At 52.8% G+C, this 25,447-nt stretch overlaps 6 protein-coding genes across 10 annotated transcripts; 2 read left to right on the forward strand and 4 right to left on the reverse strand.

Annotated features, from left to right (window-relative positions):
- Nucleotides 1-6: 6 nt before the first annotated feature.
- On the reverse strand, nucleotides 7-1,833 carry his-7 (histidine-7). 3 transcript variants are annotated; one of them, XM_011395467.1, is made up of 4 exons: nucleotides 1,334-1,833; nucleotides 830-1,019; nucleotides 366-725; nucleotides 81-212 (listed from the first exon to the last, which is right to left on the reverse strand). In XM_011395467.1, the coding sequence occupies exons 1-3, from the start codon at nucleotides 1,631-1,633 to the stop codon at nucleotides 442-444; spliced, it is 774 nt and encodes a 257-aa protein (XP_011393769.1). In that variant the 5' UTR covers nucleotides 1,634-1,833; the 3' UTR covers nucleotides 81-212; nucleotides 366-441. The 3 variants fall into 3 exon arrangements, with proteins under 3 accessions (XP_011393770.1, XP_011393768.1, XP_011393769.1); XM_011395468.1 differs by having other exon boundaries at nucleotides 7-824; nucleotides 989-1,019; XM_011395466.1 differs by having other exon boundaries at nucleotides 7-725.
- A 257-nt stretch (nucleotides 1,834-2,090) lies between these two features.
- On the forward strand, nucleotides 2,091-4,052 carry NCU00151 (hypothetical protein). Its single transcript, XM_951571.2, has 2 exons — nucleotides 2,091-2,737; nucleotides 2,830-4,052. Exons 1-2 carry the CDS (start codon nucleotides 2,177-2,179, stop codon nucleotides 3,442-3,444), a joined length of 1,176 nt encoding a protein of 391 aa, XP_956664.1. The 5' UTR covers nucleotides 2,091-2,176; the 3' UTR covers nucleotides 3,445-4,052.
- On the reverse strand, nucleotides 4,030-9,997 carry bud4 (bud4-like; the record flags this gene model as incomplete). Of its 2 annotated transcripts, XM_011395470.1 has the most annotated exons (6): nucleotides 4,030-5,215; nucleotides 5,278-6,011; nucleotides 6,063-6,417; nucleotides 6,562-8,937; nucleotides 9,069-9,209; nucleotides 9,292-9,997. In XM_011395470.1, the coding sequence occupies 6 exons, from the start codon at nucleotides 9,307-9,309 to the stop codon at nucleotides 4,739-4,741; spliced, it is 4,101 nt and encodes a 1,366-aa protein (XP_011393772.1). In that variant the 3' UTR covers nucleotides 4,030-4,738. The 2 variants fall into 2 exon arrangements, with proteins under 2 accessions (XP_011393772.1, XP_011393771.1); XM_011395469.1 differs by having other exon boundaries at nucleotides 6,063-8,937; nucleotides 9,292-9,309.
- A 3,043-nt stretch (nucleotides 9,998-13,040) lies between these two features.
- ndi-1 (NAD(P)H dehydrogenase (internal)-1) lies at nucleotides 13,041-16,341 on the forward strand. The gene is made up of 2 exons (XM_951573.3): nucleotides 13,041-13,988; nucleotides 14,066-16,341. The coding sequence occupies exons 1-2, from the start codon at nucleotides 13,877-13,879 to the stop codon at nucleotides 15,568-15,570; spliced, it is 1,617 nt and encodes a 538-aa protein (XP_956666.3). The 5' UTR covers nucleotides 13,041-13,876; the 3' UTR covers nucleotides 15,571-16,341.
- A 497-nt stretch (nucleotides 16,342-16,838) lies between these two features.
- NCU00154 lies at nucleotides 16,839-19,759 on the reverse strand (the record flags this gene model as incomplete). 2 transcript variants are annotated; one of them, XM_011395471.1, is made up of 5 exons in its annotated part: nucleotides 16,839-17,348; nucleotides 17,460-18,674; nucleotides 18,748-18,877; nucleotides 18,936-19,096; nucleotides 19,312-19,759. In XM_011395471.1, 5 exons carry the CDS (start codon nucleotides 19,377-19,379, stop codon nucleotides 17,099-17,101), a joined length of 1,824 nt encoding a protein of 607 aa, XP_011393773.1. In that variant the 3' UTR covers nucleotides 16,839-17,098. The 2 variants fall into 2 exon arrangements, with proteins under 2 accessions (XP_011393773.1, XP_011393774.1); XM_011395472.1 differs by lacking the exon at nucleotides 19,312-19,759 and having other exon boundaries at nucleotides 16,855-17,348; nucleotides 18,748-18,959.
- Nucleotides 19,760-20,045: 286 nt separating this feature from the next.
- Nucleotides 20,046-25,269, reverse strand: NCU00155 (C6 transcription factor). The gene is made up of 6 exons (XM_951575.3): nucleotides 25,252-25,269; nucleotides 23,955-25,157; nucleotides 23,134-23,887; nucleotides 22,431-23,066; nucleotides 21,983-22,367; nucleotides 20,046-21,917 (listed from the first exon to the last, which is right to left on the reverse strand). Exons 2-6 carry the CDS (start codon nucleotides 24,418-24,420, stop codon nucleotides 20,859-20,861), a joined length of 3,300 nt encoding a protein of 1,099 aa, XP_956668.3. The 5' UTR covers nucleotides 24,421-25,157; nucleotides 25,252-25,269; the 3' UTR covers nucleotides 20,046-20,858.
- Between the last annotated feature and the right edge of the window lie 178 nt (nucleotides 25,270-25,447).

Consider the following 25,447-nt stretch of genomic DNA (forward strand, 5'->3'; position numbering starts at 1 on the left):
TCTCATTATCCATTCATCTTCAGTTGTGAGTCACAAGTATCTAGAAATTAAACGATGTGGTCGCCCCTGCATTAGTTGTTGCGGATAGACTAATTTTATCTTGTTGCTTGTTTATTGACGTTTTCAACGTCACCTCTGACACCCACAGCTGTTTACTCTTTCCCTTCCTAACAGTCTTCGTACACCGAGTCTCCGATGCTGCTGATGCTGCCCTTATCAAGAAACGGTCTCAATAAACGTGCTCGTAAAGACTGGTGTGAATCAGCCGATGTTGCATCGTCGTTCCATTCCGCGTTTTGAGGCAGAGCAGGGCGTCTGAGGTCATAGGTATTTAGACCCGAATACACTCGAGGGTATATGACTACCTCTTTATACACAGCACTCACCCCCCTTTTGGTTTCGTTTTTCCACACACATCATCTTATGCTGCAAACGCACTACTCATTGCCGGCGATTCCACTCCACGCATTCCTGCAACGTGACACCCTTTCCACCAAAGCAATCCAGCGCGCTGCCGATAGTCAGGTCAACCTTGCCACCACTCAGTCTCTTGACGGTCTCCAGGTCCTCCAGGTTGCGACCGCCGCCGGCATAAGTAACGGGGATGGAACACCACTCGGACAGCCGCTGGACGAGCTTCTCGTCAATGCCTTTTTGCAACCCTTCGTTATCGGCGGCGTGGATGAGAAATTCAGAGCAGTAAGGTTCCAATGCCTTGATGGATTCTGTGTGTGATTGAGTCAAAAAAATTGGATCAATGGGTGAGTCATACACCAGAACAGGACGCAAATGGTAAATGAGGAACGAAAAGACATAAATATAGACTTACCCTCGCTCACTTCCATGTCAGTAATAGTCTGCCACTTGTTCATGGCGACAAACCACCTGTCGTCTCCCTGGCGGCGACAGCTCAGGTCGATGACCAGCTTGCTCTTGTCACCGTCAAGAGCGGCAAGGACGGCGTCGAGGTGGGACTGGGAAAACTTGCCGTTGGGGAAGAGGTAGGAGGTGATGATGACCTGTGATAGTAGAAGCGGACATTTTAGCGGGGTGATCTTGTGAAAAGAGAAGGAAGGTATGAACGACGGTGGAAGGGAAGCTCGATGAGCCCGAGGTCAGAGGTCAGAGGGATGGATCATGATAGCATGCGGCACCCCTTTAGGAAAGTAAACAAACAAAACGTTCTGGGAAGGAGAACAGAAACATGCCCCTCCACAACTCCCCAACTCAAACCCAAAATGCAAACAACAGCCATGCCCAATACCTGTCCCATTTGAGGTAAAACCAGGAAACCGCTTGACCAAAACACCACACAAAACTAAAATCAACCAACCTTCTCAGCGCCCGCCTCCACCCACTCCCTCGCATTCGCATCCGTGATGCCGCCTCCGACCTGCAAGCCGCCCGGCCAAGCCTTCAGCGACTCCAAGGCCGCCTCCTTGTTCCCCGGCCCCAACATGATGACGTGCGCTCCCGACAAGTCATTGTCGCGGTACAGCTTGGCAAAGTAAGCAGGGGGGTGGGGAGAAACAAAGTTGGTCCTGAGTTCCGAGGTCGCGCTGTCGAGCGTGCCGCCGACAATTTGCTTGACTTGGCCGGCATGGAGGTCGATGCAGGGGCGGAAGCGCGTCATTTTGGTGTAGGGTGGTGGGTGGGGGGTTTAAGTTGTTGAGTTGTTGATGTGACTCGATAAAAGGTGAAGCTTCAGGTGTCAAGGTTCTAGTGTGGGTGACGCGCAGGACGGGATGGGATGGGATGGATGGAATGTGAGATTCCCGGGCGTCACCATCTGGGCCCAGCCGGACCTAGGTGAGGTGACGAGCCCGTAATCGCAATCAAGGATGCCACTCGCTATGTTTCAGTAGGGTAGCCCTATGTGTTCAGTGGGCTTTAGAGGTACCCTACCGGGCAGTGCCGGACACAGTGCTGTAGATCCCTCCCTGACTCCACTGCATGCCGACTACTGCGTAGGTATAGGAACCCGAAAGGGGAGCTGCATGCATGCTAGAGGTACCTTATCGATAAGCCCCAGATGGTCCCTTGTCCAGCATTGGACCAACTGCAAGCCAAAAATTTTGGACTGCGGCAAACCAACCCGCTGCAACATAATCGCAACACCAACTTAATTTCAACTGCATACCGTCTCGTATCTCGTCGTCGAACGTCGTCTTAAAAAATGCCGTCAGCCACACTACTAGGAAAGCGTAAAAGCATAGCCGCCCAGCCCGAGGCGAAGAAGAAAAAGCGAGTTGCGGAGGACCTTGAGGTCAAGAGAAAGAAGCAGAAACTCGCCAAAAAGGAGGAAAAGCCCGTGAAGAAGGCAAACGAAGAGGAAGAAGAGGAACAACAAGATATCAGCGACGCGCTTTCCGTTTTCCAGCGCGCCTTTGAGGCTCGGTTCAAACCAATTGCTTCTGCTCCTGCTACCACTACCACAACAAAGGCCGAGAAATCAAAGTCGACCAAAAACAAGACAAGGAAAGCCCAAGAGGATGGGGACGGCGTCGGTGATAATTTGGACGAGGACCAAATACTTGAGGACGATGATGCGGTAGATTCAGGCTCGGAAGACGACTCTTCCGGCTTAGAGGATGAGGAGGATTATAGTGGCAGCGACAGTGAAGAGGAGGAAAAGGATGATGAGGATGCCCCTAAGGTAATGGTGGTGGACTACTCAAAGGACCCGTCAAAGGTGGATACGTCCAAGATGTCAAAGAAGGAGCTAAAAGCTTACTTGGTACGTTCTTCCACTTTTCTCATCGTGTTACTCAACTCTTCTGGGGAGGACGGACGAGTTCACTAACACATCCCCACCTTTAAAAACCACAGTCCTCCAAACCCCCCAACGCCATCCTCGACTCCAACTCCCAAACAAACGGCACCAAGGCCAAAAAAGACAAGGATGGTGAGGGTGAGGACAGCGCCGCATTCCTCGCCAACGACCTCGCTCTCCAGCGCCTCATCGCCGAGTCGCACATCCTCTCCGCCGCCGGCGGCAACGCGTCGCACTACCTCTCTAGCGCCGCCGCCGAAACCGATAAGAACACGCGCGCCTTCGCCGAGGGCCGCATCCGCAAAAAGACGACGGACATGCGCATGCAAGCGCTTGGGGCAAAGGGCAGTGTGCTGGAGCAGGAGAAGATGCCGATGAACATGCGCAAGGGCATCAAGAAGGCGTCAGAGACGTACGAGCAGAAGAGGAGGCGGGAGGCCAGGGAGAATGGCATCATCCTGGAGAAGGCGTCCGGCAAGGGCAAGGGTACTGTGAAGAAGAGGAGTGGAGGAGACAGGCCGGTGGATATGCCTGGTATAGGAAAGATGAGGGGCGCACAACTTACCATCAGTTCAAGAGAGATCAGGAGTATGGAGAACTCGGGACCTGTCGGGAGAGGAGGAAGGGGAATGGGTGGAAAGGCTAAGGGCGGGCATAGGAAGAGGAGGTGAGGAGCGCGTTTTGGGCCTGTGCCTCATTGATGATTCTTGCCTTTTGGGTCAGGCGAGGTTCTGGTTCTCACCTGCGCTGGACCCCCTCTTTACGTCCTTGCCTCGTGCTCGCCGTGGACGGCATGGCCGGGAGGACAAGACATCCCGGCGCGTTTTACAACTGTGTCAGGCGATCATATTTGAGTCGTTGTCAGCCTGGTGCCGGATGTTTTGAGCACATGCTTCCACACCGGTTCGGAAGGGCTCTGATACATCTTGAGCCTTTCTCGCAACTAGCTCACCCTTGGGCAGGCCTTCAAGTTCCCTCGGGCATCAGTCTTGCTGAGGCCACGCTGCAAACATTGTGGAAATGACGCAGCTACCTCTTTGACTCATCAGCATTGAAGCGCAACCTCATGATTCGAGATGGTGGGCGACACTTCGATGCAGGGAGCAAACACGAAGAGACCAGTCAGTCCTTGCTATCATCACGACGGAGCAACGTTCGTGAATCAACTTTATATGCAAACCGAGCACCTACCCCAATAGCTACAATTCAGTCTATGTGCGGACAGCTCATGACCAGTTACGAAGGTCAAATTCTTAGAAAGATTTTCTTTTCTCTCTTTATCTCTGCTCGCATTTCTTTGTCTTATTACTGCTCTACTAACAAGACACCCAGAATTCGACAGAATTAAGGAGGGCACCAGCCCAATTAGACAATGAAGAGTAGGTAGGTACTAAGTAGTGTGTGTTACTCGGCAACGTGTGTACTTTACTCAAATGATGGCAACATAGAACAACCGGCAGCAAACACCAACGCGCCAGCAAGCTTCCAGATCCAGACCAGCCCGGCAAGAAAAGAGAGAGAGATATGTAAAAAAAAAAAAAAAAAAAAACAGAGAACGACAAGTAGTAAAATGACCTTGGTCCTGTTGAAGCGAAGAAATAAAAAGAAGGCAGCGAGGCTATGCGACGCTTGCTATCCACCCGTCAAACATGCCAGAGCCAGAATTGATGTACCAGACCACCGCAATGCACCCAAATGCCATGTATGCAATGTAGTGTGCATTCCGTGAATCCCGCGCTTCGCTGAACGACGGGCAGAAAAGAGCACGATCATGGTTCTATGATGTCATACTCCACGCGCGGTGCCCTATCACGGTTCCAAGCACCGGGCTTTTCCACCACCAAAAGGCACCTCTTTCCATGCATCATCTGTTTTGTTTTCCCAATTCTCTCATATCTCTTCACAGCATGTTCTCATGACTCAACATTACAACACTTGTTTGGCGCAAACGAGAGCCAGCCTGACTTATACAAGACTGCTCTTCGTTCTCGAGTGTACCCGTCGGCCCTCGGCACGCTTGCGAATCGTCTCCTCTCTCTTCAACACCAACTCGCACCACTTGCCTTTCAGCTTCGATGGGCTGCCCGTTACCGTGTCGTCATCGGAAGCAAGAATCGTGTCACGACCAATGACTTCACCGAGAACCTTCATCCAGCCCTCCTTCTCCTCAGTGCTGTCGGCGTAGAAGTCGATCAGCTCGCCGTTATTGAAGCGAATCCGGAACCCTTCTTCGACAAACATGTAGCCTTCCTCGTCCTCGGCGAACGCAGAGCGACGGCGCTTGCCGTTCTTGCCAGTAATTTCTTTCTCCATGAGGGCGCGACGATCATCGATGAGCCGCTTGGCATTCGCGAGATTGATGGTTGCTCGTGGCTGTCGAGTTGCCTCGTGATAGGCGGTCAGCTTAGTACCAACCAACTTGAAGTAACGGCGACGCCAGTACTATAACAAACCTTGTTAGCAAGAACGTCAAGAGTCATTACGGGACATGAGCGCAAACATACCGGGCAATCTCCACCCTGCTGGCTGAGAACACCCTCCCAAGATTGGGCCAGGCGCTCCTCAGCAGCCTTCATCTCGCGAATGCACGAGTTCATGCTCTTGGGCATATCCTCATCGGTCGCTCCCTTGGGACGAGGTACGAAAAGAAGCTGGAGTTCCAGCTTTCCGATCTTATACGGCGCACGGCGAACAGGCCCGGTACTACCGCGCTTGCTCTTGACGCTTGAGGCAAAACCGGCCTCTTCCGTAGCCCACTCGTTGAAGGCTGCAACTTCCACTGTATACGGGCGTCCGAAACAGCGCGTTTCGTGCTCCTTAAGGCACACATAGGAACGAGCGAAACTTCCGTCTTCGGCGGCCAAAGGGGAGAGAAGATCCCATGCCGTAGGCTGAGTCTTCATTTGCCGGGCAGCAGCTTCACGCTGCTGTTGCGCCAGGCGCTCTTCCTCTTCTTTTTGTCGCATCTCCATTTCGCGCCGCTTCTTGGGTGAAGCAAACACTCTGCTGAATGTCGACGTCTTGGCCTTGGTAATCTTTGCAGGAGATGGTATCGCCTTTTGCTTGACCGGGGCGGGCTTCTCCAGTTTGACGTTCAGAGTCAATTGGAATTCCAGGTCGTTTGGTACAACAAGTTCGAACTCCTGGCCGATGGGTGCATTTCTGGCAAGCTCCAACCAAGCCGTCGTCACACAGTGAACGCCGTTGTCCAAGGTCAAAGCAAACCAAGTCCGTTCGTCTACAGCATGGTTAGTCGAACCGCCTTTTGTCGTCAAAGCAGGAGACTTACTCTTTGGAATGGGCAGATCGAGATCTTTCACTCCCATCACTTTAACGAACAACCGACCCCTCTCCCCGCTCTCTGGCCCCTCCATCCCGGCATTGAGGTCGTCTTCGGTTGTCGAGGTTGTTGCCGTGGCATTACTCTCCTGGCCAGGAAGTGGTGGCACCGGCCCGGTGGTACTGGGTCGCTTTTTTAGACTCCTCTTTCTCGGTTGAGGATTCCACGGCTCCACTGTCCACGACTGAGGACGATTCGCCTTCACGGGTGAGCCGCCCGCGGATCGGTAGCCGTTACGAGAATCGTCGCCATCCTTATCACTGGCAGTAACCATTTTGGTGTTCTGTCGCATGAGATAACCGCGCTGTTTACGGGTCGTAACGTTAGCATCGAGAAATACATCTTGTGGAACTGGGTCGGGTTTGGTTTTGCTCTCGGACGCTTGTCCAGTGAAAGTAAAGCCTCCGGTTGTGGTGTGGGATTTGTTTAGGAAATTGTCAAAAACAACCTTTTGCGCCTCAATCACCCTCTCGAAATCTCTTTCGAGGCTGAGGCCAACATCGATATCTAGGGTGAGACTGCGGTTCTTAAAGCTAGGATGGCGCATCATGTAATCATCGGCCGAGGCTCTCAGGAGTTCTGGCTCCATGTCTTTCGAGATACGGCTACGGTGGCGTTCTGGAATCTGGGGCGTGGCGGGAATTTCACGGCTAACATGGCGACGAGCCTCACGCATGCTTTCAATATCGGCAGGTGTCGCCGACGGCCGAGTCTTCAACTTGGAACCAGACGCTGACTTAATGGTCGCAACTTGTTCCGGGATGGCGGGCGATGCGCGAGCTTCTTCTTCATCACTGTCGGGCATGGGACGGTGGATCACGGACTCTGGAGTACCTGGCTCTTCTTCGTACTCATCTTCGTCATCAGGGTCTCCCCAACCCGAGCCATCATATTCGGGCTTTGACAGCACCTTCTTCTTGCTGGGCGTTGCTGGCCTCTGTTCGACGTGGATTTCCGGCACGGCCAGCGTTTCCGTTTCCTTGTTCTTTGTTGGCTCAGCGACTTGCTCGGGCTCCTTCGCCTTCTCCGACTCAGCAGGTTTACTTGTGAATGACTCCAATCCCTCGGCAAAATCTCCATCCTTGTCTTCCTTGGAGAGCTCCAGAGAGCCGCTCATGCTGGAGGAAGAGATGTCTCTTACCGCGGGCACCTCAATTGCAGGGGTAATTGATGCCCTTGGGGTGGATACCTGATCATCCTCATGATCGTCCTTCTCGGGATCTGTGCCAACAGAGTACTGGCTTTCGGTTTCATCGTCACGGTGTGTTTCGGATGCATCCGCCTCGCTGTCGACAGTCTCGGTATGATCATACGTATCCGCAACCGAATAGTCGTCTTCACTGTCGTAATCATGGTGTGGACGTTTGATTATGACACTTCCCTCTTCCTCGCTGTCGGTTTCATCGCTGAAGTCCGAGTCGTTTTCGGTGCTAGGAATTGGCACGTCTGGGTCGTAGGCAGCTGATTGCCGAGGCGGAGACAAGGTTGGGGGGTCAGAGAAGTTATAATCCGACTCCCGCTCACCCTTACCGTTGACCCGACGCAGAATCGATTCGCGTGAGATACGCGGTGGCAATTGGTAGTCTTCAAGATCTCCAATGGTATCGTTTTCCTCCTCATCCTCCTCAGGATGTGAAAGAGGGCTGCTCAGCGGCTCCCGTTCAGAACTGTGGCCCTCGCCGCGGGCGTGGGTACCAGCACGACGCATACGACGCTCCCGCTGCTGCTCAGCAGCGTGTTTGCCATCGTCAGAAAGCATCATTAGTTTGAGGCGCTCTTCAAGAGACATTTTACCAGTGCCGATATTTTGCATATCCGCCTTGGTCAAGGGAGCCGGCGGAGGAGTAGGCAGGCTCCTGACAGGAGAAAGGGCGTTGGGAGAGGCAGAATCGCTCCTGGATGATTGTCCAGGAAGTGGTGGCAATGGCCTATGGTCACCATTCGAAGTCCCCTCCGAGCCGACACTTCTCGAGAAAGGGTCATCGTTCTCGCCCTGTCTCCAGTCCTCTGGGCCAACAACGGGGGTCTTGTCTGTATCCTCAAGCGAGGCATCAAAGCTGTCCCCACTTTCACTGTGATCATCATCGTGCAACATGTAATGATCATCGTCGTCCTCGTCTTCCTCCGAATCGTAGCTCCCCTCTCTGGAATTGCTGCCGATTGACGATAGATCCGGGGTCGCCATTTCGTATTCGTTCACTTGAGGCGGAGCGGCATCAAAAGTGACACTCTTTGCGTGGCGGTGGAGCGCTCTGCCGGTTGGTAGTTCATTGCCGTTCTCGTCTGTCGTCCATGTACCATTATCGTGGTCAAAACTGCTCCTAAATCGGCTTGAGAGCGATGACTTCATGGGCGAGGTGGACAGGCTCTGGCTTCCTTGCTCCTTATCCCTATTCGGTGTTTCCGGGCGAGCCTGGGCAGGCAGGGTGACTGGAGGCGCAGTAGGCCGAAGAGGGGGGCTCAAGACGGGGATGCTGGTGCTGCTTTGGCTCCTCCCATGGCCACGAAAACCGCTGAATCCCATACCACCAAATGCGTTTCCCTGGATCTTGGACAGCGGGCGTTCGACCGGGGGGCGAGGGGGTTCCTGGCCCGGCTTGACTTCGGAGGCGAGAATGTTGCTGTTCTTGACGCGGGACGCCTTCTGCAGACGCTCGATGGAGGAGCGACGGACAGGCGAGGGGGATCCGGTGCGACTATCGAGACTGTTCTCCGAGTTGAAACGGGTTTGCCAAAATACACGCGGGGAGGTCGCGTTATCCACGGGCGACATGGGCGACGACTGGAAGGGGGAGGAATCGGTATTTAGAGGCGACATCTTGGACTGTTCCTCCGACGTTAGCATGGTGAATGCAGGTACAGGCAGTGGAGGCCAAGGAGATATGCGACATGCATGGAGCAAGGAGAAGTTGATGGAGCTCTGCTCCTGGGTCTAGCGGCTATGTATTGGCTTACCTTTGCCTGTGCCTGGCTGGAACCGGGCGAGTTCCTTCTCTGTTCCGTGGGCGAGATCTCGGATAGCGGCCGAGGGATAGCACTCTGCGTCTTGGACGGGATAGGCATAGTGTTGCCCTTGGAAAGGCGGAGGGGATGCACCTAGACGCGCCACGTAGTTAGCGGTGAGTGAACCAATGAGGTCATTGCCCCAACAGGGCAGTGGAGAGATGGTGCGCCCTACCGGTTCCTCCGACGCCATGGTTGTGGTGATGGACGGTTGGGCGTGGCTCGATGGAGCAGGCAGGAGGGAGGAGTGGTGGTCGACAACCAAATTACTTTGCGTTGATGCGGGAGCCGTTTGCTATAGCGATGGCATAGCAAGGTAGGTAAGGGATCGGCGAGGCAGCAAAAAAGGTACCGCGCACTGAGACAGATTGAAGATCGCGCAAAGCAAGGGCATACACACACGAGGGAAATGTGTGGTAAGTAGAGAAGAAAGTAGAGAGAGGTAGAGGCGGCCGTCCCCGTTGTGCTTGTGTACAAGTTGGGTTGTGAAATGGCGGACTTCCAGGGACGCGCTTGGGTTGCGATGCGACGCTTCGCTTGGGTGCTGCACTGGCAATCCTCGTGGAAATATCAACAACTGATTGGCGACCCGGTCGTATTCAAGTAGTCGGTCAAGCACGCGTTTCTCACACCGCAAATGAGGGCGATAAAAATGACGATGTGGTTCAGGTTGCAGACTTGTTATTGCGGAGGTATGGATGGATGGCCGGTCGAGCGCAAGAAATTGACAACAAGGAGACGACGGCCACGGCGAAGACGACGACAGCAATTTGGGTTGGGTTGACTGTACTGTGCAAAGTTGGGTTGCGGATTGGGAGTCGAGTTGGTCAATGGCAGGGCAAGCAGCAGTCAGCTTGGAGTCGTGGAAATGGAAGGTTGGAGACGGGGAGGAGAGAGGTCCAGCTCGCCGGGGTTGACCTTGGTCGTGGTGTTTATGGAAGGCATCCTCCGGTAACAGGATGAACCACGGCCTCTGATTGGCTGGGAAGCGACCAGCACGAGCCTTGACCCCCTCACTCTCTTGAAAAGTGGAGTTGCTGTAGTAACGCTAGAACACCAAGGTACAGGTGCGCACCACCCGTTCTTGCCTGGCGCGACCATGGTTTGAGACTCGATTTTGTTCCTTGGTTTTGCTCGCCGGAATCTGATGGAAGGGCCCTGCACTTGTGAAATGCCCTGGAGGAAGAGCGACCACTGCAACCCCAACAACGCACTGGCAACCTACCTAGGTACCTACCTAGGGTACGACTAACGGATGATGTGCACAACACCACGGCAGCACCGCGCGCACGCAACAGCCCGCAACTGCTGCGGACCACTGCAGCCAGGCAGGGAGGGACGGGACCGCTTTCCACCTGTGCGTGTCTCTTAGCAGCAGGCTAGCGTGCCGCCTAGAACAGTGTCCCAGGGCATAACCTCAATGCACCGAATGCAGCTGCTGCAGGGAGAAAGTCCGTCGAAAAACATGATTCACCTATGAGAGGGGCTCGAATCGCAGCTGAAGCCAAAAAATCATGTGGCTTGCATACAATCAGACCCCACCCGACCAGCCCGACACGACGATACACCACAGTGAGACCACCTCGACCACTGATGGTGACTTGCCGACTGCCAACCAACGCTGAACAGGAGCCGGTCCTCCCAATCAATCTGTAACACCGCCAGCCCCCTCAAAATCGCCGGGACGGGAAGTCTAGAAACAGTGGAAAGACGCGGCCTTTTTGTTCTTCCAGGAGCAGAGGCAGTTTAGTTAAGATAGTTACATATTTGAATGTTGGGCCCAGCCACACCCACGATTCTATCCCACCGCAACGAAATATCCCCCGATTCGGCTTCTCAGTCTGCATGTCAGCTCTCCACCTGCAGTATGTATCATGAGCAGTTGGCTGTGTACCTTGCAGTGTCAGACTTCCGTCCTGGTTCTGGCACAGTCTGGCGGGGAGTCAAGGGAGGAAGAAGCCTCCGGCAGTCTTTGCGAGTCTTCAGCAGACTGGGAACGCATTCATCAAAGCCACATGATGAACTCGGCTTTGAGAGGAGTCGTTTGCATTATACCACATCGAGAATTCGATGCAGTGTTCGTTAGCTTGCGGGGGCTTGGGGCTTCGAGAGGGGCTTCGAGAAAGGCTTCCATTCCAATCATGTGAAGTGGCTGACATACTTTTTCAAGTATTGGAAACACAAGATGGTTGGATGCAGCCATTTAGACTCAGCAAAAAAGCTCCCAGTGTGCCCTGTTGCCGATTGTGCCTGGCGAGGCGAGGTCTTGGGTCTTTGCTTGGCCTTATATGTTTCAAGTTGACCCCCCCTAAATCTCCTTCCTGCCTTCTCCTTTGTTTACACAGCCATGTTCCTCCCCTTTCCCCCTTGCCTGGGTGTCGTTGTCGTGGGACAGCCGGATGAAGCACGATGGCGGAGTTTGCAGATCTACGGAGACACATGCCGTCCTATTCATTACCGCCATCTTCCGCACACCACGAAGCCTCAACGAGACAACTCGAGACTCTTTGTGATACGACTGGAAGAGCGGTTCAAAAGCCCGAGCTTGCGGCCTGATGTGTTTTTCATGGACGGCCTCAAGTCATCCCTTGGCTTTTGTCTGATGTGATCCTGTGGTCGAGTGACATGATGATCCTACTCCTTTTTTTTTTTTTTTTTTTTTTTTTTTTTTTGGCAATATTTGTTGTTGTCTTGTAACATCTCGTTTGTGCCCCCCTTCATGTCTCTAGAGCGTCGACGGCCGGAGTTGAAGATGCCGTGCAAGTGTTGGAGATAAGAGCTGCGATAAGAAACGCCGCTTCCTGACGTCTAAACAGCATGGAAGATTCCTCTGCGGATACATACACTTTGGAAGCATATCATGCCGGTTTGAACAATGATCGGATCCGGCACACGTACAATGTTCTTTCTACAAACAAGCAAACAAAACAAAACGATAAACTAGGGGTTGTCGGTAGTGATGTTGTTTGTAAGCGCAACCGTGTTTGACCCGAGTCAAGGTTGCCGTCATTCATGATCTGAAAACAAAGGAGAAATATCGACAATCGGGGAACCGTTCACAATTATATGATCGGAACTCCATGGTCAAGATTGGGTGCTGACATGGCATCTCTGTCTTCGGATCTTGCGGGCTTCTGGAAGACTGAATTTCGGATACATGGACGACACAATTGGAACGGGCCAATGGTGACGTTAATCGCGCGGTCGGCCTTTGGCGGCATTGAACAGAGTGCCGAGACGGAGGAAGGGAGAGAAGGGCGGAGATCCACCGGATTTGGGGGGTTACACTATCCTTGTTTCTGGTTGTCGCTGACTGGGCGGTTGCGTGGTTCGGTTGCCAAATTCATCAAGAGACAAAAATCAGATGTATCGTACAGCATACACGATGTATGTTGGTTCATATGGTAATTCGGGATATCGCCATCTTGATATATCGGGTTTGAGTGATGCCCACGCACAATCACCATTCACCCATACCTCCTCACATGGCCATGATCCCATTCCCGCGCCGACGGGATCGTTAATGCGACAGTGTTCATTGGCATGGCCTGATGCTGACTTCATTCACGATCTGACAGGTCCCTAAACCCAAAAAGTCTAAATTTGGCTCCGGGTCCAACGATCCAAGTCAGGGCATTTGGGATCCTCGCCGGAACGATGGTACGTACTAGGCCTTCCGGACGAAACGCCTCGATGTTGGCGCATAGGAGCCTCAAATCTCCGGACCGGGAGCCGCTCCAGTCCAGCCGCAATCCGACCGCCACTTGTCCCGGGAGGTGCTGGGCTCTTCACCATTGGTTGGTGAATGCCAAGATGAGCGCTCAAGCCACCGTAGATGCCAGAACTTACCAAAACTGACGCACGGACGCTCCGCGACTCATGTTGAAAACCTCCCAACTCCAACTTCATCTTTGGGTTTTTGATAGACAATCAATCCAAATTGTATCCGGGATGCCGGGCTCTCCCGGTCATGATTTCCTTTGCTGGTGGTCTGTGACATCCACGAGACCTCCACCACACCACCCTCTCGACGAATGAACGGGTCAGATCGCGGACGACCCTTTCACCCTTTTTTTTTTTACACTAGGTACACTACAAAGTTTTCCTCTCGATCGTAATGCCTCCACTTCGTCGCGAGTCTGTTGTTATCGGCCTGTGTCGGGGGCAGTTCTCTTCCAAAATTTCCATAACCAGAGGCAGACGGCCCACTGCGCCTTAGATGAGGACATTTCCAGCAAATGAGAAAAAAAGATATACCTCGATACCATTTCTGACACAAGAAAAAATAATAAGCCGGCTGCCTCGGAATCGTGCCCAGTCCCTGTACCTCTCTCTCCTTTCTTCCCATCGACCAGTTCACCAATGGGTGCAACTGGCTTCTCAGACCGACTCAATGATTCTCGGTGACATCACAAAATCCAACAATGTAATTGGCGTGCAGGACGGAGGTCCCCCCCCAACAGGTTCCCGTATGTATCCGTCATCATGGACACCCCGTGGATACTATGGATCCCGGCCTCCAGGTTGGGAGGAGGAGGGCAATATACCGGCGTCTACCTTGTTAGCTAGGGCCGACCCGCCGCCGAGGGTATTGAACCTTGATAGCGCAACTAACGGCCACATGGAATAAAAATCGCGATTCGCCCACTGGACGCGGTCCAAAAAGTCTTTTTTTTTTCTTGATTATCGGTAATGGAGAGCTTATTGACTCCTACTCGAACACCATAATAGCATCAACGCCAGCCGGTTAAAGTCTCAGGATGGCTTCCATTACACGCTTCGCGAGGACCTCTTCCTCTTCCCTCCAGGTGTCCACCCGGTCAGCACCACTGGCCTTGACGGCGAGAAATTTTTCCACCGTGAAGTTCAACAGCACGTTTCCCTTCTGAAGCCACCTCGTCGTCCCACCTCGCCAAGAGAGCGTCATTGCTGACTACCATTCCTTATAGACAAAGACAGAAAGGAGCGGGTCGTCATCCTGGGCTCCGGCTGGGCTGGCTATTCCTTCGCCAAGGACCTCGATCCCGAGAAGTATGAGCGCATTTTCATCTCCCCGCGCTCCTACTTCGTCTTTACCCCCCTGCTCGCCTCTACTGCCGTCGGTACTCTCGAGTTCCGTACCGTTTTGGAGCCCATCCGCCGCCTGGACTACGGCATCGGCTTCCACCAGGGTTGGGCCCAGGACATCGACTTCGCCAACAAGACCATCCGCGTCGAGGCCAACGCCAACGCCGATTCTGCTAGCAAGGCTGTTGTCCCCATCGGCCAGGGCGGCCAGCTGAACCAGGCCTCCGCCAGGGGCGCTCTCTTCGACGTTCCCTATGACAAGCTTGTCATTGCTTGCGGTGCCTACTCCCAGACCTTCGGCATCGAGGGCGTCCGTGAGCACGCCAACTTCCTTCGCGATGTTGGCGATGCCCGCCGCATCCGCTTGAGGGTTCTTTCCCTCTTCGAGCTGTGCGCCTACCCCAAGGGTGTTGACAACCTCACCGATGAGGACCGCGCCAACCTCCTCCACTTCGCCATTGTCGGCGGTGGCCCTACCGGTATCGAGTACGCTTCCGAGCTGCACGATCTCATCCACGACGATCTTTCCAAGATGTACCCGGACCTCCTCAAGTTCGTCCGCATCACCGTCTACGATGTCTCGCCCAAGGTTCTTCCCATGTTTGACCAGGCTCTCTCCAAGTATGCCATGGATGCTTTCAAGCGTCAAAAGATTGAGATCCGCACCCAGCACAACATCGAGCGCGTCCGCCCTGCCGATGGCAAGCTCGGCTCCGAGTACGGTGAGCTGAAGCTCAAGATCAAGCAGTACGGCGACAAGGAGGTCGGTGCCGGTCTCGTCGTCTGGTCCACCGGTCTTATGGCCAACCCCCTCATCAAGCAGCTCGCCTCCAAGGACTTTGCCGTTCCCATCTCCCCCGAGGACCGCGCCGAGGCCCGCCGCCCCAAGGCCAAGCTCGCCACCGATGCCCGCACTGGTGGCATCCTCGTTGACGAGCACTTCCGTGTTCGCATCGAGACCCAGACCACCGATGCCGCCAAGGGCTCCGAGATCGTCCCCACCTCCTCCAGCAACAGCCTCCTCCGTGACGTCTTCGTCCTCGGTGACGCCGCCGTCATCGAGAGCCAGCGCACTCTCCCCAAGACCGCTCAGGTTGCCGCTCAGCAGGCCACCTACCTCGCCAAGGTCCTCAACAAGGCCAACGAGGGTGTCATCGACGTCAAGGACGCTCCCGGCTTCAAGTTCCGCAACTGGGGTGTCATGACCTACCTTGGCAGCTGGAAGGCCATCCACCAGGGCCCCCGCGACGAGCTCCGTGGCTGGGCCGCTTGGGTCCTCTGGCGCTCCGCTTACCTGGCCAAGTCCATGTCCTGGAGGAACAGGTTCCTCGTGCCCATCTACTGGCTCGTGTCCTGGGTCTTTGGCCGTGGTATCTCTCGCTTCTAAATGGAATTTATTTCCTCTCTCTCTCTCTCTCTTTAGAGGCGTGAGAAAAAAATCACACCACAAGCATGTACACACCCAAACTTTATAAATACGATATAACTCTTTAGAAATTGGATACCAAAGGATCAAATAGAAGGCGGCGGCGACGGAGTTACTTCAACCATAGACGGACGGGCGGCAACATCTGCTTTGATACAATAGAGAAAGAAGGAAGGAAGGAAGGAAGGGGGAGAAGGGAAGATGAAGGGGGGAAAAGGAGGGAGGGAAAGGAAAAAGGTTTGAACAAAATTACGATGCATTGCGTGCAACAAACAACAGCAAATGGGAGGCATTAAGGGCGCAAGGGAGCAAGCCTCGGGTTGTTTCCTTGCAAGGGATTTTGGGTTGGGCTCGAGTAACAGACATCATCATCATCATCATCATCATCGTCATCATCACCATCACCTTGTTTGTTTGTTCGTTTGTTTGCTTGTTGCGTCAAGACTTCAACACTCTGTGTTTTTTTTTTTTTTTTTTTTTTCCCTTTATCATACCCGTTTATTTGCATTGCAAGTATGATCATTATTTCTTTTTTTGCTTGGTCAAGTTTTATGAAATGTTGGCTTCGTGAAAAGAGGGTATCATTATTATTTGCAAGTTGCTGTTATATGTACTTCTTATACCTTTATATCCCCCCTTCTGATACCTGCGTTTCTATCCCCGACTCCTTCTTCCACTATACCTGTATGTACAAGTAGCTATAGATACAAACTGAAGCAATTCACACATGGAATACCTACTTACTATAAACTGAGGATGATCCTCAACCACAGCCACAACCACGAAACTACAGGATCTATCTAATGAGCTCTCATTGTACCTAAGCCCCCCTTAAATCGCACTCGAATCTCAGAGAGGGCGTTTCAGTCATCACTCTTCCTTTCTTCAATGATCACATGCCCAAGGAAAGGTATATATATATATATATATATATATATATATATAGTCACTTAAGTACCTACTCATCACATGTCGTCATCTGTCTGACGTTAGAGACATTTACACTAATTAAGTTAGCGATCTTCACCCGGGATAAGGTCAAGGTAGGCTGGAGTTAGCCGGGGTTTAAAGAAATGGGCCAGGGTGCCTCCAGGTCGAAGCCAGGGGTACGCGCCAATGCCGAAACATTCTGCTTGGAAGTAAACAAACCAAAGAATATGCATACAACTCGAGAGATGCCAAAAAAAAGGCCGGATTAGTACAAAGTTACATCTGCAGTCTTGATTTCAGTGATTGGGAAAGGTGTTTTTGACACGTCCTTTCATTCATTTTGTGAAAGCTGACACTACTAGTCAGTCAATCGGAGTTGTCTGTGAGAAAGCAAAGATGAAAAAAAAAATTGCACAAAAAATTCAATTTGCCACAGCAATGCCATCCATGCCTGACAACCAACCACATAGAAGAAGGCCTCCCTCCCCCCTCCCTCTCCCTCTCTCTCTTTCCCTCTCTGACACACACACACACACACACAATCCGTCCGCGCGCCTACCTACGAGCTCCCACCGCCAGCCTGACCATCACCGCCAAACCCAGGGATTCCCGCGTTAATGATCTTCAATGCCTCCTTACCCTTGGGCGCCGTCGTCAGATTTTCGTACCCGTCCTTGGTGACCAGGATGCAGTCCTCGATGCGCACGCCGCCAATGTCCCAGTACTTGTCTAGTACCTTGGTGTTGATGTACTTTGCGTGATCGGGGTTGGAGAGGAAGAAGGATTGGATGTAGGGGCGGTGGAAGTAACTTTGGGTTAGGGAGTTAGTCTTGCTGGAAGCTTCTGAAGAAAGAAAAAGAGAGAAGAGTTGGGGGAGGAGAAAAAGAAGAAGGGGGAAAAGGGAAGGAAAATATACGAACATTCCAGGCTCAATGGTGACGACCATATTTTCCCTGAGTCTTTGCCTGCCCTTGTAAGGTGGTGGAGGCCCGACGACGTTCTGCTCAACGTCATCCCTATCCATCATCGCCTCGCGATACATGGCCGCCAAGTCCTCGGGGGTGACTTGTTCCCTCTTCATGCGCCTTCTTGGTTCTTGAAAGCCCGGAACTCTTTGACTGTTCACGCCTGAAGAAGAAACGGTAGATCCAGTCAACAACAGCCTCTCCCTTCCACTAACATCATGCACCTCCAGTCCCACATGATGCCCCAACCCATGCGGGAAAAACGCCGCTACCGTCCCCCTCGCCAAAATCTCTGACCTCGTCCCGTTATACAAAATCCCCAGCTTCATCAGCTCCTCAACCGCAATCAAACACGCCACCAAATGCAGCTTGTAGTACAACCTCCCGGGTCTGATAGCGTCAATACACTCCCTCTGCATCCTCTCCACCACCTTGTATATCTCCTCCCCCTCCTTTGTCCACTTTCCGTTCAACGGAAACGTCCTCGTCACATCACTGGCATAACACCCCCACTCACAGCCCGCGTCCAACAACATGGTCTGCCTCCCCTCCAGCGGCTCGTCGTTGGCGTCGTAGTGCAGCGTGCTAGCGTTGGGGCCCGAAGCGGCGATGACCGCGTACGATTGGTGCGGTGCGCCCTGCGAGATGCAGAACCCTTCGAAGACGGCGTGTGCTTCGCGCTCGTTAGTGAGGTGCTTGATCCGTTGAAGGACCATGCGGTGCGCGAGCGAGGTGAGGCTCACGGCGCGCCGGATGCGAGAGATTTCGTGCGGGGTTTTGATCACGCGCGCGGCTTCGATGGCGGGGAGGAGGGAGGTAGTGTCGATTTTTAGTCCTCTAGATGCAGATCCATGCATGCCCTTGAAGAAGCTGTACTGCGGTGGCGAGGGCGAGAGTTTGGGAAGCTGGTCGGGGGAGAGGACGTAAAGAGGTCCGCCGCCGCCGCCGTTTTCGGGAGTCAGGACGGCATGGAGGTACGCGGTGAGGCCGTCAATGTAGCGGACGTCGGAGACGTCGGATTTGGACTTGGATTCGTCGATGGAGGGGGTGGTGCCGTACCATAGGGATAGGCGTGGGTCGTTACGGCGGATCCAAAGGATCAGCTCCTGGCGGGGGATGTCGTAGGTGACTGCGCAACCGGGAAAGTCGGCGCCGCTAAGGTAGAAGAAACTGGTAAAGTGTGGCAATTAGAGTTTTGTGTTCTTCTGGCGTGTTTTGGGGGCAGACAACTATCAAGACATACTGTCGTTGCTGCCGAAACGGTGGCCCCTGGTCCGAGTATGGATAGAGTGGTTCATCGAAGCCTCGGAGGTAAATGAGACCGCTCTTAGGCGCATCAAGCTCCTCAACCACCTTTTGTACATGGGTTTTAGCTGTATAAGAGATGGTAATCAACACCTGTAATGAATTGAAGGGGCTAATCAAGTTTACCTGGATACTTTCCAAGCTCCTCATGAAGCCACTTTTGGGAGAGAGGGTGCCCTGGAATGCGTGGTTGAGAAGTAATTGGAGACTTTATTCCCACACCTACGGACGCGGATGGTGCTGCGCCAGCGCTATGGATTCCATCCGTGCCTTCAACTACGATGTTCCTGGAGTTTAGTGGTCAGTTTCTGTAGATGAGCTGATCTCGACTTATTCTGTCAATGGGTGAGGGGAGTGGTGGGTGAGACGGATGCAGTCATGTGAGGATGGATGGAACACTTGACAAACGGACAGAGATGCGGACGAGTGGGAGGAGGGAGATATAGGGCCACGGATGGAAAAAGACTTTAGAGTGTAGATGCAAAGGAAAGGCTGAACAAACACAATATCGAATTCATCGTCCTCGACGAGATTGTAATGAATTTCATGTTCTTGACCTGAGTTGGCCATGACGGTCTGCTAATGTGTCGGTCCCTGTTGTTGACAATGATGATGGTGATGATAAGCTGAACGAACTTCTCGCACTTGGGGGTGTGGGCCCTTTGTCGGCGAGGTAAACAAGTTACTTTAAGATTGCGGATGAACTCCCTGAAAATGAAGTTGTTGGTGGAGAGAGGAATGACTCTCGGAGAAGGTCCGACCGACAACACTTGTTCACTCGTTGCACTCTCGATGCGGAGAAGTGGGGTTATCCGGATAGTGGTTGGTGTAGTCAGCAGTCTATGGTAGGGCATCAGAATGCTCCCGAAATATGAATGCATGGCAGAAATTGTTCAAATCTGACCTTGAAGGTGTGGAAGCCCAAGACATCAAAGCTAAGGTAGGTAACGTATTAATGCTCCAATTACGTGAAAGTTGGTCATTTTGATGTCTTGAGATCTTGCTCGCTTCCATCAGGCGATATCAACGCCTGTTGAAGCGCTTCAACCCTAACCCTTCCGCTTTTTATGGCATGGAAATCATGAATCCCCGTTATCGTTTCGGGTTGTTAAAAGCGGATAGAGCATAGTGTAGCTTACCTCTAGTTAACGAGATAGCAAACGGCAAGCCACTGGGGAAGGAATTGGTTTATGTGACGGGGTGTTGTGGGTAACGTCGGATTCAAGAGAGACTAAACAGCGCCATTTTGAGTTGAATAATCGAGAATACGATAGTTGTGATTAGGTATTTATATTTTCTCTTTGTATTCCTGTTCCTTACTCATGACTCCCATACAAACTCTCCAGATACGAACTGGTACCTAAAGAACTCCGTGAGGAAATTTTGAAGTGATCGAAACCCCTTCGACTGTATTATGCTGATATGAGAAGCCGGGTATCAGAACCGCATCCTCACCGCCATTGTACTAGGCTGTGCCTATCATTCACGCATGGCGGACTGAATAGTTTTTCATGCCGCCTGTCGTCCTTCCTCCTTCGTAATCCTCTATTCTCGTCCGCGTTCTATCCCTCCTATGACTCTGCCGCTCTTCTTTCGGCGCCGTAAAAGTCCGCTGTTGTTCTGGCCCCACCGTCTTGGTGCTAGCGTGCTCCACGATCCCGCCTAGTGAATTGATTTCAAAGTAGATTGGAGAAGATCAGATCTATCCATTTCGCTCGGTGGTGATACCGCCGGGGCGCTGTTGCTCCCCCTGATACCACCTAGCTTGCATACACAAGCTGATTTTCTTCTTCATCTCAAATGGCATAGGCGATATCTGCATGATTGCCATGCTCTCCATCTCTTCAGATTTGTGATAAATTTCGTGATTTTGCCAAGTTGGTGGTTTGTTTTTCTGATAAGAATGCCTGACTGGGGACTCAGTGGCGGAAGATCTGCTGGTCTTTTCAACGCAGCCAAGTTGTCACCAAGCTAGAATCCTGGACGTAGCTCAATTCTTCATTCATGTCGTCCACCGACCAAGCCGCCCCTATGTTCCTTGTGTTTAAATCATCGGTATCCCCCAGCCCCTGGCGGCGCCCCTCCACCCCCAAGGATATCCTCCCATTCGCCCCTAAAAATTCCCTCCATCATATCGCTCTGCTGGTGTCGCTGCTGATGATGAAGTCCCGGGTGCTGATGTTGATGTGACTGATTTGCATGTCGCTGATGCATACTCGGATGTTGTTGTTGTTGTTGTCCCCGCCCTGGTCCCGACCCCGGTCTTCCATCTTGCCCGTGTTGCTGTTGCTGCTGTTGCTGCTGTTGCCGTTGTTGATGCTGGAGTTGCAAGTTCAGCATTGTTGTGTAGGACATTTGCGCTGCAGGATCCAAAACCCCAGCGTGCGGCGGCTCTGGCCCGCCGTGTTGCATCAGGTAGGGCGCTACTGGGCCCAGTACTTGTCCTTCAATACTGCCGTCGTCGTAGAAGCCGGACATGTAAAGCTGCATGTTATCTGGTCCGGCGGCCCCGGGCGTTGGTCCCACAGATCCGGCCGAGATGGGTGGCGGTGGCTGGCCAGATACTGCGTGATGCCCCCCTCCTCCTGTTTGGTCGAGCAGTGGCGTGGGATAGGCGAAAGGGTCCCCAGAGGGAAACATCATGGCATCCAGCTTATAGAGCGCCCCGGTTGTAGGTGTTTGGGCTTGTTGGAAGCCGCTCTGTTGGCGATGATGCTGTTGTCTGTGCATGACTGGCGGCGCTCCAGGGTTCGAGCTTGTGTCAGAGCCCGTCATACTGCTCATGTCTAGTGGCAGCAGGTCTTGAAAAGCCGTAACCTGCGTCGCAAAGTGGTGACCAGGCATGCCAGGCTGGTGAAGTGCCACAGTGTCGAATGAAGTTGTTCGCTGGGGATGGCGGTGATGGGTCTCTCTTCGAACGGGGCCGCTTTGTGGACGGACAATTTCATCGGATCTCCGCTGAGGCAAGGTATCGTGTAGTATAGTCTGAGCATGGCTAGAGATGGAGTTGCTGCCCGCCTTGGATCCAGGGGCGTATGACCTCTTCTTTGTTGGTGCAGGTCGGTGGGTACCATTCTTGAGTTGCTCTGGCAGTTGGTCGAAGAGTGTCTAGGGACATGGAAGTCATCAATAAAAGGGGTTCATGACAACTTGCTAGGAGTAGATGTACTTACGTTCAAGGCGGTCGTTACCCGATCTGCCGCCAAGCTTCTCTGGGTCAGATTGGCTATCACATCCCTACCGGCTTTGGCATCCGCAAGGATCTCGGCGGACCCGGTCTTGTCTGGATTTTCTAGAACGTAGTAGACCAGAGAGAGGATCGCGAAGAATTGCGTATAAAGAAGGAACCAGTACGGCCCGATCAGGTGGGCTTGTTTCTGAATCTCCAAGCCAATGTGGACAATGTTGCGAGACACACTGATCCCAGCGGCAGCACAGTTGTAGTATCGGTCGTCGATTCTCTTGCCTGCTGTCATGCGAGCGGAGACATAATGCAAGAACGGCCTGTACAGCATCATTTGCACGTGGCCATATGCGAAGCGTAAGAGGGTTCGAACACTGTTATGATACCGAGTTAGTAAGCCACCCGTACACTTCCCTTGTTGGAAATTGTCCACCTACCGAATCACCTCTATATCGTCGTCGTCGGGACCAGGCCGCCAATACCGCGGTAATTGGTCAAACCACTCGTGTAGTTGTCGCTCAATCTCTTTGATCCGCGCATAACTGATAGTGTAGGTGGCCATTTCGTTGTCGCTTTTCAGAGCACAATCTTCCACGCCCTTGACTGGATAAATGAACTTGATAAGTCGAGCCAAAATACCCATCAGCCTATGATGGGCATTGAATGCCTGGAGAAAGGATGGGCGTTCGTCCGGATCCGGCGTGAGTATCGCATCTTTGGTTATATACTTGTCGTCCACCTCCGTCGGCAGTGGTTGGTCGATATCGTCGGCGTGGAGTAAGACTGGGAACCCAAGAATAGCTGAAACGTATATATCGATCTGCCGCACCACGTGGAACACCCTCCGCCTGGTTTGTTCTTCGATAGGGGTAAGCCTGGCATGCCGCAAGTGACGATGAAGCCCCATGCGTATACAGGAGCGCAAGGCGATTCCCAAGAAAGCATAACAGGCGCTCATATTCGATGAAGCTTGTAAGAAGAGAATCATGAAGACAAGCCCCTGGAGCGAGGTCATGTCTCGGCATTCCGCGATGTCTTGCAGTAGCAATCGTGCAGATGTGTAGTATTTGATCCTGTCAAAATCTTGTCAGACATATCGGTTGGTAACCCGACCATGAGTCAGAAGATGATTTAACTTACCCTTCCTCCATTGCTGCCTGATGAGTCGTAGGATTTCCCGGATTCTCGTCAATGTTGTACATGGTTCCGAGCGCCATGACAGCATACAACAGACCCAAAAATCTATGTTCTTCGATTCCCCAGCTATCTTGGGGCTTCTCGTATAACCTGTCGAGTGATTCGTAGAACGTCGGCTTGTGCACAACCCGGAGAAGGCAAGTAGCGCAGCTGAATGCGTAATAGCACAGAGTTTGGACCGTAGTTAAGGGGGGTAGTTCGTAGACATTTGGTACAGATGACGCTTCCCAAGGTGATCCAGCCGTGGTTTGGGGAGAATTGAGACTGAAGAGGCCGGTCTTCTCAGCTTTTCGGAATAGAAACGGAATGCTGTGTTCGTTGCTTAGTAGGCCCTTGAAGTGCTCCTTCATGCGTCCGAAGAAAACAGCGCCGGAAGAGATGCCGCGAAAGTCGCACTCGCCGTCCTCCTTCATGTCGAGTTGCCCGATTGCATCGATCATGGACATGATTTGTGCATCCTGGGCCTCGGGCTCTTTTGGGGCGGCTTCGCCTTTCAGTTTGGCAGCCCGCGCTCTTGCCTGTTCCCTAGCCCGAAACTCTTGCTGGATTGCCGGGTCGAGATTAGGGTCGGCCAGGTCTATGTCCGGGACGAACTTGCGCAGCAAAGACTCGGCACGCTGAAGTCGGCTCTCGAGTGCCTCAATGTACTGTGGCGCAGGATTTCTGCGTCGGTTAGACGGCTTGTCATATGTACAGTCTGGGAGTCTCGTCAGCAGGGGTCGGCCAGAAACATCGGGGAGAGCTAGAAGCGGTGTCTGTGTTACCATAGCTGTAGATTGAACAGTGTGAGCATGGCTGCTTGCCGTCGCACTTGATCTTCTTCCTGCGGCACTCATCGCAGGCTCTCGTGACTCTGCGGCGTTTCTGTACCGGCAGAGTCGGGGGTTCGGACGAGGCATGCCCTGTTGCGTCACCGGGTGTGTCTTCGGATTCTGATTTTAACGGGCCGTGGGCCGAGGACTTTACGCTTTCCGAAGGAGAGGCATGATCGTGCTGGGACAGTTCCAGCGAGTCATCTTCGTACATTTCGGGGGAGTTTCTAGAGCCACCGGCGCTCAGTGATACTCCGTTGGTACTAGTACTGTTTCCAGAAGGGTTAGAAGGTTGTGAGGCAGGGCGGGTTTGGCGAGCTCTCGCAGCCTCGGTGACGGCACCAGAACTTGTGCTGGCGTCCGAAGAAATCGTGTTCCTTTGGTCGACCATGACTTTGTCTGTTCTCTTGACTTGCATTCGGCGTGTGGTTTTCACTCTGTGTTGTGTCCCTGATTTGACCTCCGTCTGATTTGTGACCCGTCTCAACAACCCCTTCGCCTGATCAGCATGTTCGTGTGAGGCTTCAAGGGCTTTCGGATACAGTCAGACCCCACTCGAAAGACACTTCTTGGGCCACGCTTGAGCCGGTCACCAAACAGGCGATAAAATAATAAGGGGAAAGGAGGTAGTGGGCTGATGTTTGATTTTCGGTGGTCGGTTTGGGCTGCTTGGCTTGTCGATTCGTCGGACTTGATCGCATAAACGTCCAAACCAAAAGTAACAGAAAAAGACTCTAGAAAACCGTGGGAAGCTCAAGGTAGTAGTATACTGGTGTCTGACAAAATGTACAAGGTCAGGGGAGTATTTTTTACCGAGCCGGGAGTCAGGGCCGTTGAAGACTTGGGGTGGATCGAAACCGACAGCAGTCTGACGAACTGCGAGAAGTGGACGTCGTCGAAGAACTCTGGATGTCCTATCCACCTGGCTCGGTCTCACTCCGCTGGACAAAGAAGGGAAGGTTGTTGACAGGGGAAAGAGTTTGAACACTGTCCTTCTCTTAGCGTCTAAAAGCCAGTGTAGATCCGCAAGAGGTGACAAGATCCCGCGTGGAGGTGGAACCGCTAGAAAGGCTGGATAGTCCAAGAAGGCAAGAGGTTTTGCTGTGTACACTACTTTATAGCGGAGGGGCGTGCCGGTTCCGATACCCAGTGGTACTTTGGATCAGATGTGTCAGCAGAAAGGTACCAACCGGGTAGTTTGGAGACTTCTGTGGGTTCAACAGCTGTTTCGTTTTAGGGAAGGATTTACCCGTTGAGAAATCGACTGGCAATGGTGGACTCGCTCAGAGCGGGCGTCAATGGTTTCGAGAACAACCACGCGCAAGATTTGCTGATTGGACTTTTTTTTTTCTGTTACAGATGCTTTGGCGGAAATAAACCTGGGGAAATAATTAACCCCGAACGGACCTGTCTTGAAATTTTATATCAAGCGAGCAACCCGAACA

Source organism: Neurospora crassa, linkage group III (assembly GCF_000182925.2).
Source record: "Neurospora crassa OR74A linkage group III, whole genome shotgun sequence".
In the NCBI taxonomy this organism is placed as follows: Eukaryota; Fungi; Ascomycota; class Sordariomycetes; order Sordariales; family Sordariaceae; genus Neurospora; species Neurospora crassa.

Excerpts from the sequence above, each read along its gene's own strand:
- his-7 (XM_011395466.1), bottom strand. The coding sequence starts at position 1,633 with ATGACGCGCTTCCGCCCCTGCATCGACCTCCATGCCGGCCAAGTCAAG. Across the intron at positions 1,020-1,333 it reads TGGAGGCGGGCGCTGAGAAG|GTCATCATCACCTCCTACCT; the intron begins GTTGGTTGATTT and ends CTACTATCACAG. Across the intron at positions 726-829 it reads TGACATGGAAGTGAGCGAGG|AATCCATCAAGGCATTGGAA; the intron begins GTAAGTCTATAT and ends AATCACACACAG.
- NCU00155 (XM_951575.3), bottom strand. The coding sequence starts at position 24,420 with ATGCAAGTCAAGAGAACAGACAAAGTCATGGTCGACCAAAGGAACACG. Across the intron at positions 23,067-23,133 it reads CAGGCAGCAATGGAGGAAGG|GATCAAATACTACACATCTG; the intron begins GTAAGTTAAATC and ends AGATTTTGACAG. Across the intron at positions 21,918-21,982 it reads GGGTAACGACCGCCTTGAAC|ACACTCTTCGACCAACTGCC; the intron begins GTAAGTACATCT and ends CCATGTCCCTAG.
- NCU00151 (XM_951571.2), top strand. The coding sequence starts at position 2,177 with ATGCCGTCAGCCACACTACTAGGAAAGCGTAAAAGCATAGCCGCCCAG. Across the intron at positions 2,738-2,829 it reads AGGAGCTAAAAGCTTACTTG|TCCTCCAAACCCCCCAACGC; the intron begins GTACGTTCTTCC and ends TAAAAACCACAG.
- ndi-1 (XM_951573.3), top strand. The coding sequence starts at position 13,877 with ATGGCTTCCATTACACGCTTCGCGAGGACCTCTTCCTCTTCCCTCCAG. Across the intron at positions 13,989-14,065 it reads TTCCACCGTGAAGTTCAACA|ACAAAGACAGAAAGGAGCGG; the intron begins GCACGTTTCCCT and ends CATTCCTTATAG.